The 16,241-nt window shown below is 39.0% G+C and overlaps 1 protein-coding gene across 5 annotated transcripts in view; it reads right to left on the minus strand.

Moving 5' to 3' along the window:
• Positions 1-16,241, minus strand: part of PATJ (PATJ crumbs cell polarity complex component) — a 381,060-nt gene that overhangs the window by 244,620 nt on the left and 120,199 nt on the right. For all 5 annotated transcript variants that reach the window (XM_024989559.2, XM_024989560.2, XM_024989558.2 and 2 more), the window contains 2 exon segments: positions 13,215-13,338; positions 7,595-7,769 (listed from right to left, as the gene is read on the minus strand). In XM_024989559.2, coding sequence (XP_024845327.1) covers positions 7,595-7,769; positions 13,215-13,338 — 299 coding nt within the window.

Genomic DNA, 16,241 nt, shown 5'->3' on the forward strand with positions numbered 1-16,241 from the left:
CAGGTATACACAGTAGCTTGCCAGGCTCTTCTGTCCATGGGATTCTCCAGGCAAGAAAACTGGAGTGGGGTGTCATTTCCTTCTCTAAAACAACCATGTATTTAGAGTTAGAACTTTCCACCCCACCCCCACCTCTGGAAAGGGGCTAGAAGTGAGTTCAATCACCAATGGCCAATGATGTAATCAATCATGCCTGCATAATGCAGCCTCCATAAACCTCTCCCCACCTCTGAACAACAGGGTTGAGAGAGCCTGCAGGTTGGAGAACACATTGAAGTGCTGGGAAGGTGATGTGCCCTACGAGAGCCTGGATGCTCTCGCATCCCACACACTCCCTTCCTCGACTTATGCATCTCTTCCATTTGGCTATTCCGGAGTCGTATCCTTTACAACAAAGCAGTAACAGTGAAGCACTTCCCTAAGTTCTATAAGCCATGCTAGCAAATTATTGAACCTCAGGATGGTGATATGAGGACCCCCAACTCATAGTCAGTTGGTCAGAAGTAGAATTCGCAACCTGGAATCTGTGCCTGGCTTCTGAAGTTGGGACAGTCTTATGGGACTGAGCCCTTAACCTGTAGGGGCTGTACTAACTCTGCAGTTAATGTCAGAACTGAAATGAATTGTAGGACATATTGTCCAAAGAATCAGAAAATTGGTTGGTGGGTGAAGGAAAAAATTCACACATTTTGTGGGTAAGAAACAGTTCATGAAATATATTAAGAAAAAATGTACATATTTTTATTATGGCACATACATAATATCATTATAAGAATTAAATTCTTTTTTTTTGAATTATTCAAAATAGCCAGGCCAATATCTTTATTGATTTGGAAACATGTTAATAACAATTTTCTCAGTGGGAAAACAAAATTATAAAATTATGAAGTATAATCCTAATTTCTTTATTTTATTTTATTTTATTTTTAAACTTTACAATATTGTATTAGTTTTGCCAAATTTCGAAATGAATCCGCCACAGGTATACCTGTGTTCCCCATCCTGAACCCTCCTCCCTCCTTCCTCCCCATACCCTCCCTCTGGGTCGTCCCAGTGCACCAGCCCCAAGCATCCAGTATTGTGCATCAAACCTGGACTGGCGACTCGGTTCATACATGATATTATACATGTTTCAATGCCAAGAATTAAATTCTTAAATTTAAAATTACCTACGATAGAATGAAAGTCAAGTTTTCACATTGGTATGGGCTATATGCTTTTCTTTTTAAAAAAATAAAAAATATCCTAAACTGCTGACTTTCACATATAATATTAAATGAAGGGAGAAAAATGTTATCTAAAATATGGAAAGTTTTAGTTTTCTTTAAGAAAATCTGTAACAAAAGGATTATTCCATTAGATAGACTTTTTCAAAGTATATTATTATTTTTCAGGAAATTGATGAACATATTCTACACACTATTTCATACCTAAAGAGAGATAAAACTTTCAAAACCATAGTGTGATTAGTTTTAGAAAGTAAGTCACAGGAGATGAGCAACCATCCAAAATAATGCAGTCACTTTACACTGATGAATGCATATACCTTTTAACTCAAATGAAAATTTAATGGAGAAAGTAAAATACTTTTACTGCACATATTAAGATGCAAATTTGCCCAAATGTACTTGAATCTTTCACAAGAGAATTCTAAACTCTAATTTTATAATTTACACTTTGATTAAACGTGGTCAATAGCTCAATCAGTTAGAATCTCAAATCTTAAAATAATTGAACTTTTGCCTTTTACATTTAATCAGAGTTTTATAACCACTTTTTCCCTAAACGAATTAACCATCTAATAGAAATAATGCTTTTTATTTCAGTCCTTTATAACAAATGCCCAAAGTTATCATTCTTTACAGATTTGGGAGGAAAGATAAAGTGCCCCATTAATGAACAAGTGAATATTAATAGTAAAACTTCATCATAAGACACAATGTCTTTGAGATTAAAATTTTCTACGTCATACCAAAATCAGATGAATCCAGATAGCCAAGGTGACCTTTCCTTTTTAATATATCTTTTTTTCACATAAAAATTCTGTATACTAAGCCATATAAGGGTCAAACAAACTCAGCACCCCAAAATGATGTAAGCAGGAAGAGATACAATTGTGGCTAAGTTATCTCGAGATTTCTTTTTCCTTTTAAAATATAGACTCTATATGGCAATTTTCTGTGCACAGTAGAGGGAATACGAGCTTCTGGAGCCAGGCAGAACAGGCACTGATGTTTTCCAAACTAGTAGGGTTAATTACACAAATATAACACTATGACCTTGAAGTTATAAGCAAATTATTACCTGATACCAGTATACATAAAGAATTAGTCATTACTATACATGAAAGTTTAAAATGACACAGACATGGTACTCAGTAAAAAAGCCAGATAACAAAAAAGTACCTATTGTATGATTTACATGAGTTCTAGAATGGAAAAAATAATTTACAGTATTAGAAGTCAGAAGCAGAGAACTTTCTGGGTGGATGGAACCATTTAATATCTTGATTGGAGTACTGATAACATGAATGTATGTGTGTGTGTGTGTGTGTGTGTGTGTGTGTGTGTATAAAAGTTGCTCAGTTGCATCCGACTCTACGATCCCAGGGACTATAGCCCACCAAGCTCCTCTATCCATGGAATTCTCCAGGCAAGAATACTGGAGTGGGTTGTCATTCTCTTCTCCAGGGGATCTTCCTGACCCAGGAATCCAACCCAAGTCTCTTGCATTATAGGCAGTTTCTTTACCATCTGAGCCACCGTTATGCATTTATCAAAATTAAGAAAATTGTTTCATAAAATTGCATTTAAGACTTTTGTTAAGAAACAAACGTTCAACTCATAAAGGGTAAGTCACTTCCTTAGGTCTTTCCCTTTTTTGACCTTCTATACAGCCTGCATTAGCAATGAAATATCTAATTATATTTCCAAAGGCATTAGTGTAATACTCCTGTGTGTCTCTTGTCCTAATTTCTCACATTCATCTTCACCTTCAGTGTGGACCACAGCTGCAACATTATAAACTCCTTGGAAACTTCCCTTTTATCCTTCCAAGTCAAACATTCCAGAGTAGTCCTCTCTCACGTCCACGTATTTATTCTCCCCTTTACCCTTAGTCCTCTACCAATATTCTTAATCTACACATAATTTTTGGCAGTGGAACTCAAAGGTAAACCTATCAGAAACTCACCATTTACTTAAAAGGCACTAAATGCCAAGCAGTGTTGGGGACTTAAAATATAACATTAACTCTTTTAATCCTTTCCCCAGCTATGACACTCAGTCTCCTATTTCACTTCCTACTAGTCATAACAAAGTATCCAATATCTGAAAGTATTTCTTTCATTTGCATCCTATTATACACACAGGGCTTCCCTGGTAGCTCAGCTGGTAAAGAATCTTCCTGCAATGCAGGAGACCTCAATTTGATTCCTGGGTCAGGAAAATACCCTGGAGAAGGGAATGGCTACCCACTCCAGGGTTCTTGCCTGGAGAATCCTCATGGACGGAGGAACCTGGTGGGCTGCCGTCTATGGGGTCACACAGAGTCAGACATGACTGAAGCGACTTAGCAGCAGCAGCAGCACAGTACTATACCGCACATCTCCTATTAGTTTTAGAAGGTCATGTCCCCCACTAATGGGCACACTCATGTCTTTAGGCAGCAAGTGATGACAGAGTTGAATTAGAAAAAGACTGAAGCCAGGTGAATTCTGAAAACATCATCTCAAGGAACTTTATGAAGAAGAATACTCAGAACAAGATCACTTAGATTCCTTTCAGAGTTTCCACACTCAGTCTACCCACCATTCTTCCTTCCTAGAGATCTTCACTTTCAGTGTGCATCTGACCTCTTAATATTAGTCCTGGAGGCGAAGAGAAGTTAGCTTATGCAAGAGCACAGTGAATACTAACAAAATAGCTCTGCTGAGTCCTATGCAAAAATTAATGCAAAGAAACTGTTAAGTAGCATTTAGCACTAGCTGACACCCTGATGATCTGAAAAACAATATTCTGAAAGGAATCTGTGCATTACTCAGGAAGTCTTCTGAGTAGCAATAAATATTCATCTACAGACCTAACTCCATGGGTCATACCCTGAAAGATTAAAAGGGGTAGTATGATTTACAGGAACACTTCTGGACCTGCTGAGACTGAAATATATACACTGGATCTATGACAGCGAGCCAAAAAAAAAAACATTCAAATGCAAGACTGATCTCCCAAGACAAAGGTTAGGCTGAAGCCCTTAAATGCCTGTGCCAATACAAGAAATCAGCTTGTCAAAGTGCTCACATTAGGAGTAAAGTGGACCTCTTCTCCCTGAAACTGGGAGAACTGAGTAAGATACAACTGATGGAATGCTCCATCTTCGGCACAAGGAAGGAGGGGTGGGTTTGGAAATTTGTTTAAATCTCTTCCAATTTACACTTACAATTCTATAACATGAAAAGCAGCTTCAATTCTGAATTCTTTGGCCAGAGTCCATTATTAACACTCAGCACAAGAGAAATTTAAAAAACGGAAATGTCTCTGAAAAGTAATTTGACCACATAAAAAAAGTTGAAACATATTCCTAACTCTTCTAGTACTTCCACTGCTAGGCATCTCTCCTCAAGAAACAAACTCATGATTGTTTAACACTCTCTTCCCTTGGGAACTGGTTAGATCCCTTGCACTAGGACCCTGGGCCTGTCAGCTCCTCCCCTGTACACACTGGTCCAGATCTGTTGAGTAAAAAGTCACCAATTTCTCCAACTAGTTGGGCTTACCAGTCTTTCTTTTCCAGTCAAACATAAGCTATGCAGAAGGCCAGACAACTTTTTATTGTTTCTATCTAAAACTCTAGGCAAAGGTCACAGATCACTGAACAGAGAAGTGACGTTAAGTCTGAGACACTTCATATAACAAGACAAAATCTTTCTTGGACTAAAATTTAAATAAAAGCATTAAGATTCTTTTCCCATGTAAGTTATCATAGAACATTCAGTGGAGTTCCCTGTGCTATTCAGTAGGTCCCCATAGTTATGTGTTCTATAGATAGTAGTATGCATGTACATTAATCCCAGTCTCCCAATGTATCACTCCCCCCCGCCACACTTCCCCTTTGGTAACCATTAGTTTGATTTCGAGATCTGTGAGTCTGTTTCTGTTCTGTAAATAAGTTCACTTATATCATTTTATCATTTATATAATTCTTTTAGATTTCACATGTAAGTGCTATCATATGATATTTGTGTTTGTCTGACTCGCCTCACTTAGCATGATACATGTATATGCATAATGATTCACTGTGCTGTGCACCTGAAACTAACACAGCACTGTAGGTGAACTATATTCAAATATAAATAGGTAAATAACAGCATTAAGGCCACTTAATCCTACCCTATTTCTCATCCCTGGTATATTTTGCAATCCCTCCAACTCTTTGATTTGCTTCTGCCATCCTATACTCACAGTGCTACACTGCCCTGGTTTTTCTTTCAGCTGTGCTTCTGTTCCCATACCCCACTGTCAAGGCCCACTCAGCCAAACTACCCATCACACTCCACAAAATCTGCTTAAATTGTAAAGAAACCGCCCACAACCTAACTTCCTCAGTGTTCTCTCAGCCTCCTCTGCTCGTCAGCGGCTCTGCTTCTCAGCCACAGATACCACACTTGAGAGGGCGATGTTCATTCTCTCACTCCCTGGGAAGCTGGGAAAAGGGAATCAGTATTTCCCTAATTCCTCCTCACCACTAGGTCTTTGCCCTCCTACTCTTGTTTCAAAAGCTAAGCTCTGTTATGACACCTCTCCTTCTATGGTCCACTTGACTAGCACCCCATCATTTTGAGTAAATAAACTTTCTTCTAAATGACAAAAAACCAAAAAAACCCAAGGCCATAGGCTAAAAACTTTTTCAGGTTCCAGTCCTCAAGGAACTAACAATACCTGTATTTGTGCTTTCCTTTCACTCTTGGCACCTGAGTCCATGGAGAATACGAGCTTCCTCCTACCAGATATGAAAGGTTAATCTCTCTAGGTGCCATGTCCTCCTCTCCCTCCACCCTCTCCAGGGACTATATTTAATCACCCACTTTCTAGCATCTACATATTCCTTTTCTGGATCTTTCACTTACAATCTGTGTGTGTGTGTGTGTGTGTGTTCTGGATCTTTCACATTTACAGTCTCTGTGTATGTGTATACATATATACATCCCCTTGCCCCAGTCCTACAATGCCCTCCAGTTGTCTAGGTAACATGCATTCTTTCTGCCTCTTTTCATGATCAGGTTTCTCAAAACACTAGTCTACTCTTACTTTATCCAGTTTCTGACTTCTGTTCAATTCTCAACCCACTACTCTGATTTCCACTCTAATGAAACTGTTCTTAGCTTACCAAGGGCATCCACGTGATCAAGTCCCAAGAAAACTTCCATTTTATCTACCATGACCTCTCTCTGTAGTATGTAACAATAGTCTGTAATGATGCTTTTGTTCAAATGCTCTCTTTCCTTGGTTTCTATATCAACCTCCAGCTCATCAGTTTCCTTCTACCTTTTGTTCCCTCCACTTCACTGTTTTCTTCCTCCATTCATGCCCTTAATCTTGCTGCTCTGCAGGATGCCAATGTTGGCCCTGTTCTATTATCACTTGAGCCTCCCCTGGATGACTATTCAAATCCAGGAGTTTCACCTTCACTTGATCTTGTTCCCCAAGTATCCACATCAGGATAGACCTCAACACTAATCCTTGTAGACATGTATTTAATTAACTCCATCTCACTTCATCGTTCTATGGATACTTGAACCCCCAACATGTCCCAAACTGAACTCATCATTTTCCTTTCAAACTGTTCATGCTCCTATAATCTTATGCCAAAGAATTAATGGTCCTGCTAGTCATCTAGTTGCTCCATTCAGAAACACAGGTCATCTCCTTTTCCTTCTCACTTCCCATATGTTATCAGCCAACAATCCCTGTAGCCCCTCCAACTCTTAAGTCCAAGCCTTCCTCAATTTGCCCTTGTGTATTTCTTGCTTGAGTTGTTAAATTCTTAATTAACCTCCATTATCTGCAAGGAGATCCAACCAGTCCATTCTGAAGGAGATCAGCCCTGGGATTTCTTTGGAAGGAATGATGCTAAAGCTGAAACTCCAGTCCTTTGGCCACCTCATGCGAAGAGTTGACTCATTGGAAAAGACTCTGATGCTGGGAGGGATTGGGGGCAGGAGGAGAAGGGGACAACAGAGGATGAGATGGCTGGATGGTATCACTGACTTGATGGATGTGAGTCTCAGTGAACTCCGGGAGTTGGTGATGGACAGGGAGGCCTGGCGTGCTGCGATTCATGGGGTCGCAAAGAGTCTGACACAACTGAGCGACTGAACTGAATTTGCACACAACTGAGAGAATACAAAATTATATATATGGTATAATTTTAAGCGTGGGAAATTCTCACAGTAATCATTTAATATGGTGGGCTTTATTCAAAATATTTTTCTGCACTTTACAAATGTTCCACCATAAACACGACCTGTTGTTGTTTTTAATAGAAGCCAAAAGAAAGCTACTTTAAAATGTAAAAATGCAGAGGAATAATATCATACCATGCATCAGTGGTATATCTAGAAGACAACATTCCTGCGTATGCTGAAACTTTGGAAACAGCTTGAGTCCTGGAGAGTTGATATAGAGGCAAGTCTTCTTGCTCCCTTCTCTGAGCCACAACAGGAAGTTCAACAAGCAAGCCAGGACCCTGCACATCATTTGGAATCATCATGCCTAAAGAGCAAAACCAGATGTTGGTGAGCACAGGATACATTCATTCATTCTTCATTCATTCAACAGAGTTATGGATATCTACACGGGCAGGCCCCTTTCAGGTAGAAGACTTATTTATACTAAACTAAATAAGCAAAATATTTAACATGTCAGATGGTGGCAGTGCTATGGTAAAAAAAAATTCTGCAAGGAAGGGAAATAGGGATTGCTCAGTGGAAGAGGGTTACAATGTTAAGCATGGCTTTAGTGAAAAGATATTATGTTAGCAATATGAATCTTTTATCAAAAGAATCTTTCTTATAAGTCAGAAAGAGAAAGACAAATACTGTATGGTATTACTCATATGTGGAATCTAAAAAATACAACAAACTAACAAATAAAACAAAAGCAATGCAGATTCACAGATACAGAGAACAAACTAGTGGTTACCAGTGGGGAGAGGGAAGCAGGGAGGAGCGATACAGGGAGCTGGAGGGGAAAAGGGTCATTATTGGATTATGTGAAACTTTTTTAAAATGTAAAGGATTGTAGAATTTAAAGAATCTTTCAATTAAAAAAAAGAAACTAATCTCCTTTACGATGGAGATTATCTCCTTATCTTACTATAAATTTTCCTTCATCAATCTAGGCTGTCTCAATTACAGACACAGTAACGTTTCACTAACTTAAAAAAAAAAAAAACTACACAGAAAAACAAATAATCAAATGAAAACACATTTTTGAAGGGGCTTTGTTTATAAATTCCAAAATTCTTTTACATTTGTTATCTTATTTAATTCTCACATTAAACTAGTTACAAGAGATACTAGCAATCATATTTTATAGATGGGGAATTCCAGGCTGAGGAATTTTGCCAATTAGAATGTGTGAATTTACCTAACATGTCATCTGTGTCACTTTCCTATTACACAAAAAAGGAATAACTAGGGCAGGGCTGTGCACGCAGTCTTATGGTACATGTTTAGAGAGCTGCATGCAGGCTGGCATAAACCCATTCATCGCTCTTAGGATACACCTCAGTATCCATTACATCTAATCCATTATAAATTCCCAGCCAATCTTTTTTCATTGTGTTATACAAATATAAAAACTGGTGTATCAAATGCCTCCCCTAAATCCATACATTTATAGTGTATTTTGGAAACTTGGCTTATCAGAAAATTAAAATTGATCACTAGGAGATATACTCCTCTAAAACTTCTCCTATAAGCATCACTTAAACTTTCCATTTCTTCATATTGAACAGATTTTCTAGTAAACTCACTTGTACTTCTGCTTTTTATCTTGTTTAGACACTCTGAGTCAGGATCTGATCAGTTGGTAACACTGATTAATACAGTATAGGAAATACAGCAGAGAATCTGAAGCAGGGGGTGAAAGTAACTGTAACACTCAGGTGGTATTAAAGGAAGTCTCAGGTGCCTCTCCCCCATCACCAGGCACCCTCAGCCCATCCCCTGGGCCCACATTCACACATGCAGTCAAATCCATAGACGTGCACCACTGCTTTAGCTCCCTGTGTCTACCTCCTCCCCTAAGGAGGGACTGGGTGGGATGGAGATTCTGCAGATATGGCCCAAAATGAGAGTTGAAAAAACACAGAACTGACTCTATTTGCAGAGCTAATTCCCGTCCAGCTACACTGGTAAAGCAGCCTATTAAATTACAGCACTGAGTTTCATAGGATGCTGCAGTTTGTTTAAAACTTTCACTACCTGCTCCACACAGGGCTGCCCATACCCTTTGCCCTCTCCTCCTCCTTAGCAGTGCTCAGGTACACATCTCTCCCCTCTCACCATGCTTGACACAGGCGACTTAACAGACCCGCTTGTCAGGTGCACCATGGTATCTGGGAGCCCATAAAATAAATCATATCCTTTGGGGCCTATGTGGTTGTTAGGTAACAGCCACAACAGGAAAACACAGTTAGGAAAACAGGAAAGTTAAAAAAAAAAAATTCTCTGGATAAACAGAAGTTAATGCTACCAGAAGAATGGGAGTAATTTCAAAAAGGTCTATACTTAGTGAGGTGCAAGAAGAGAAAGATAAACAAAATAAAGGCAAGAAGAATCTGTGCAGAAAAGGGGTTGCTGTACAACTTAGCAACCAGACAAGAAAAAAATAGGGAACTGGCATACTGATAAATCATGCTAGAACCAGCATGCTGTTAAATCACCACACAGGAGCAGCATATCACCTTCTCGTGCAAGAAATAGTCCTTGAGCACCCACTATGGTAACATAATGAGATATAAGCCTTGCCCTCCAGAAGCTTATTGTAAGAGACCAATATGTAAATTCGCAAGTGTACCTGACTCTGGGTGCAATGACAGAAATTCATCCAGGCTCACTGGAGGCCCATTTTAGGTAGGGCCAATCAGACTGGGAAATACAACTACTTTCTGTCTTTGAGGATACCTGATATTAGAGCTGACTCACTGGAAATGACCCTGATGCTGGGAAAGACTGAGGGCAGGAAGAGAAGGGGGTGACAGAGTATGGGATGGTTGGATGGCATCAACACACATGAATTTGAGCAAACTCTGGGAGACGGTGAAGGACAGGGAAGCCTGGCGTCCTGCAGTCCATGGGGTCCCAAAGAGTCGGACATGACTTAATGACTGAACAACAACAATTTTAGATTAAGTAAGGGTGAAGAATAGCCCTTTACATACGGGTTTTCAAAAATAACTTTTAATTTAATTGCTCATAAGTAACTCTTAAAATCTCTGTAGTTAAAGGGCTACAGATTTGAAAAAGGCCTTATAGAACACTTAGCCCAATTGCACCATTTTACAGCTGCGGAAATGGGGAAGCTTGGAGAAGGGGGTGGTTTGCCTGGTGACATAGCAGATTAACGGCTTAGTACTGAGGGACCTGGGAATGAAACTGTACTGACTCTGTATCAATAATTTCTCATTCACCCATGGTTAGCATTAATCCAAGTATTTGCACCTGTCACAGCATTCTGGAAGCTCTCAAAAATTTTTTTGCTATGAATGCTCAAAAATAAATTCACTGATAGTTGAAAATTTTTCCAAAACACATGTGGTTATGAACACTTTCCTAGTGAGGACAGGCCTAAGGTATACAAATGTAGCTAAATACCTAAAGCTATAATCTCCAAAAATAGAATCCAAGTGCCTTGCTAAATATTAGATTAAGGCAGTACAGTAGTTTGATTGATGGTTCACCTGGATATCTATATCTGCCATAGAACCTATAAATGAAGCCTTACATGGAGAAAAGGGCTTTGCAAATGTAACTAAATTAAGCATCTTGAGATGAGACAATCCAAGCAGGCCTTAAATCCAACAACAGGTGTCCTTATAAGAGACAAAAGAAGAGAAGACATGGAGAAGAGGAGAGGACCACATGAGGACAGAGGCAGAGATTAGAATGAAACAGTCACAAGCCAAAAGATGCTGGAGTCACCTGAAGCTGGACAGGGAAAAGAACAGATTCTCCCCAAGGCCTTCAGAAGTAGCACAGCATATTAATTTAGGACTTGCTGCTGCTAAGTTGCTTCAGTCATGTCCGACTCTGTGAGACCCCATAGACGGCAGCCCACCAGGCTCCGCCGTCCCTGGGATTCTCCAGGCAAGAACCCTGGAGTGGGTTGCCATTTCCTTCTCCAATGCGTCAAAGTGAAGTCGCTCAGTCATGTCCAACTCTTAGCGACCCCATGGACTGCAGCCCACCAGGCTCCTCCATCCATGGGATTTTCCAGGCAAGAGTACTGGAGTGGGGTGCCATTGTCTTCTCCAATTTAGGACTTACAGGCTCCAGAACAGTGAGAGAATTAAGTTCTGGTGTTCTAAGCTGCCAGGTGTGTGGTAACTTGTTACAGGGCCCTGGGAAACTCATGCAGGCAGCAGAAGTCAGAGGAAATAACTTTGGAGTCTCTTAAATGATATGTAGAGGACGGCTCAGAGGAAGGTTGAATCATCCCATGAGGACAAAGTCTCTCCCCCTATCTTTCTCCTAACTCCAATGTCCGTCTTCACAAACACTCAGCCCATATTTCCAGCCTACCGCTTGCAATCCTGACAGTATAAAACAGCGAATGGTTCTCAAGCTGGGGCAATTCTGTCTCCCAAGGGACTTTTTGACATCGTCTGGAGACATTTTGATTTTGATCATGACTAGGAATGGGAATACCACTGGGATCTAGGGTGAGAAGGCAAGGAGGCTGCTAAACATCTGACAATGCGCAGGGAAGCTCTCCACAACAAAATTATCTGATCTGAAACAATGCTGGATATTATTATAAACTATTAATATCAATGGTAATCAAACACATTGATTCATTCATTTGTGCCATAACTCTTCCTCAAGTATTTAATAGAGGGTTACAGAAATGTGGTGAATTTAAAAAACAAGACAAAAAACAGTATACGAGGAGAATTTTGTGAAAAAAGTTACATTTTTCTCCTAGCCACAATCAGTTACACATTATGAAAAATTGAATAGATTCACTTAATCTAAGATATTCAAAATTAACCATCTTAATTTTTTAAATTAACTATTCATGATGTATTCTAACTGGCAGGGAACTGGCAATTGTTATCATCTCAATGCCTTCAATCTTTACCAGCATTAAAAGAACCCCATTGTTTTAGATTTTACTTGATAGAATGTTGAATTCATATAAACCAGTTATATAACTTTCTACAGGTATCTCTCTCTCCTAACAATATATTATCATATAACATAAGAACTGCCCATAGAGAAAGACTTTTCCCATAAGCAGAGTCAAAACAGGTGAAAGACAGCATAAATCCTGAACAATGGCTCTATAAATCCCAATACTTTGAAAGAACTTACTAGTCTCTCCTAGGGAATCTTAATATTACAATGACATTTGATATTGCAGTGTTGGATAAGGAAAGATTACTTTTTAAAGTCAAGTTTTCAAAAATATATAAGAATCAGTATGGGAAGAGGCAAGGAGAAGCACTATACTATTAGGATTCTTTAATGGAAACTAAGTTATTAATGTGCCAAAATTGACTGTAATATATGGCTATAAAAATGTTTCATAAATGTTTAAAATATGTCTCTCTTTATTAATATTTAACAACCCCATTCAATGAGCTAACAGTATCACTTAATAGCATCAGAGATTTTAATATATATTAGTAGAGACTTATTTCAGATCAGTATATGGCACTACTTTTAGTTGTAATCCACACAGCTAATAAAAAGCAAAATGAGGCAGGGAAAATGCAGCCCTCACAGAAAGCAGAATCTGAAAGCTCTAAGTTGAAATATGAGTCACATTACTTTTCCAGATATCTAGAAACAGATTAATTAATAAGGAGATTTCAATTCAAAATAATATAATGAATGAAAATATGACAGTAAAATTTGTCATATGTACAAATAATACTGAAAGATTGCAAAATAATATAACTTGTGTTTATGAGAAATGAAAATCACAAACCTAAATCCAGACTACTCTTTGTTAATGAATTAAGATTTTCCAGATCATCAAATCTGCCTTGTTGAGTGTTTCCTTCAGTTGAGGGTATGGAGGAGAGGGAATCGATGCCAAAGTTCTCTTTCATCTTGAGAGGAAGAAAAACAGAAATGCATTAGCACTTTATGATAAAATGTGGAACACCATAATGTTGTTCAATCCAGATCATAACGATAGTGGAAAACTGGCCCTGCAAACAGGCCTTCTCAAGTAACGTTTATACTGTGGTAAGCAGTTACAAATGCTACTAACAATATCTGCAAGAGAACAGGCTAGTAAAAATCTGTTTTTTCCAAACACTGGATTTTTTAACAAAATAATTATTCTATAACATTAATAAATGCATTCAAATAAACATTCACCAAGGTAGAGGAATAAACAATCTATCAAGGCAAGCAAGGTCAATGGTTGATACACATTACATTCTAGATCATGCTGGATCACAACTTAAATAGCTTCGTTGCTGATCTGGAAACACCTGGTTAATTTTCACAGCCTTAAGAAACACCTGGTGAATTTTCATAGTTCTAAGCCTTTGCTATGCCCCGCCTTACACTCTTATCTACCTAATAAACAACCTGTTCCCCGAACCTAAAACCCACGGATAAGCACAGTCAGCAGTTATTACGCTTTCCCGTCTTCCTTTTGTACACGTGTCTTTTATGGTTTTCCAAAGTTATAACCTTCCAGAACATACAATTTTCACTGATGTATTTTATTATGATATTAAAAAAACATTTATATGTATGAAATTAAATTGCAACATATGGCCACCACAGACATATACCTTCAACCAGGGGTCCCCAACCTGCAGGACCTAATGCCTGATGATCTGAAGTGAAGCTGATGTAATAATAATAGAAATAAAGGGCACAATAAATGTAATGTGCTTGAATCATCCTGAAACCATTCCCCCACCATGGTCCGTGGAAAAACTGTTTTCCACAAAACCAGTCCCTGGTGCCAAAAACATTGGGGACCATGGCCTTAATTCTTTTAAGGTTAATAGCACTGTGTTATTCTCTGTTGTTGGAAATTTAGACCGTCCAAAACAAAAATATAAATTTTATTTTTTACAACAGTCCGCATTTTTTCATGATTATACAGGTCACACTTCAACAGTAAGAAAAAGACCTCTAAAATTGAGGAAAGTAGGGAAAACCACTAGATCATTCAGGTATGACCTAAATCAAATCCCTTATGATTATACAGTGGAAGTGAGAAATAGATTTAAGGGACTAGATCTGACAGATAGAGTGCCTGATGAACTATGGACTGAGGTTTGTGACACTGTACAGGAGACAGGGATCAAGACCATCCCCATGGAAAAGAAATGCAAAAAAGCAAAATGGCTGTCTGGGGAGGCCTTACAAATAGCTATGAAAAGAAGAGAAGCGAAAAGCAAAGGAAAAAAAGAAAGATCTAAGCATCTGAATGCAGAGTTCAAAAGAATAGCAAGAAGAGATAAGAAAGCCTTCCTCAGCGATCAATGCAAAGAAATAGAGGAAAACAACAGAATGGGAAAGACTAGAGATCTCTTCAAGAAAATGAGAGATACCAAGGGAATATTTCATGCAAAGATGGGCTCAATAAAGGACAGAAATGGTATGGACCTAACAGAAGCATTAGATATTAAGAAGAGGTGGCAAGAATACACAGAAGAATTGTACAAGAAAGATCTTCACGACCCAGATAATCACGATGGTGTGATCACTCGTCTAGAGCCAGACATCCTGGAATGTGAAGTCAAGTGGGCCTTAGAAAGCATCACTACGAACAAAGCTAGTGGAAGTGATAGAATCCCAGATGAGCTATTTCAAATCCTGAAAGATGATGCTGTGAAAGTGCTGCACTCAACATGCCAGCAAATTTGGAAAACTCAGCAGTGGCCACAGGACTGGAAAAGGTCAGTTTTCATTCCAATCCCAAAGAAAGGCAATGCCAAAGAATGCTGAAACTACTGCACAATTGCACTCATCTCACACGCTAGTAAAATAATGCTCAAAATTCTCCAAGCCAGGCTTCAGCAATACGTGAACCATGAAATTCCAGATGTTCAAGCTGGTTTTAGAAAAGGCAGAGGAACCAGAGATCAAATTGCCAACATCCACTGGATCATGGAAAAAGCAAGAGAGTTCCAGAAAAACATCTATTTCTGCTTTATTGACTAGCCAAAGTCTTTGACTGTGTGGATCACAATACACTGTGGAAAATTCTGAAAGAGATGGGAATACCAGACCACCTGACCTGCCTCTGGAGAAATCTGTATGCAGATCAGGAATCAACAGTTAGAACTGGACATGGAACAACAGACTGGTTCCAAATAGGAAAAGGAGTACGTCAAGGCTATATATTATCACCCTGATTATTTAACTTATATGCAGAGTACATCATGAGAAAAGCTGGACTGGAAGGAACACAAGCTGGAATCAAGATTGCCGGGAGAAATATCAATAACCTTAGATATGCAGATGACACCACCCTTATGGAAGAAAGTGAAGAGGAACTAAAAAGCCTCTTGATGAAAGTGAAAGTGGAGAGTGAAAAAGCTGGCTTAAAGCTCAACATTCAGAAAACGAAGATCATGGCATCCGGTCCTATCACTTCATGGGAAATAGATGGGGAAACAGTGGAAACAGTGTCAGACTTTATTTTTGGGGGCTCCAAAATAACTGCAGATGGTGACTGTAGCCATGAAATTAAAAGACACTTACTCCTTGGAAGGAAAGTTATGACCAACCTAGATAGCATATTCAAAAGCAGAGATATTACTTTGCCAACAAAGGTCCGTCTAGTCAAGGCTATGGTTTTTCCTGTGGTCATGTACGGATGTGAGAGTTGGACTGTGAAGAAGGCTGAGTGCCGAAGAATTGATGCTTTTGAAGTGTGGTGTTGGAGAAGACTCGTGAGAGTTCCTTGGACTGCAAGGAGATCCAACCAGTCCATTCTGAAGGAGATCAGCCCTGGGATTTCTTTGGAGGGAATGATGCT

The sequence above is a fragment of the Bos taurus genome, chromosome 3 (assembly GCF_002263795.3).
Source record: "Bos taurus isolate L1 Dominette 01449 registration number 42190680 breed Hereford chromosome 3, ARS-UCD2.0, whole genome shotgun sequence".
NCBI lineage: Eukaryota > Metazoa > Chordata > Mammalia > Artiodactyla > Bovidae > Bos > Bos taurus.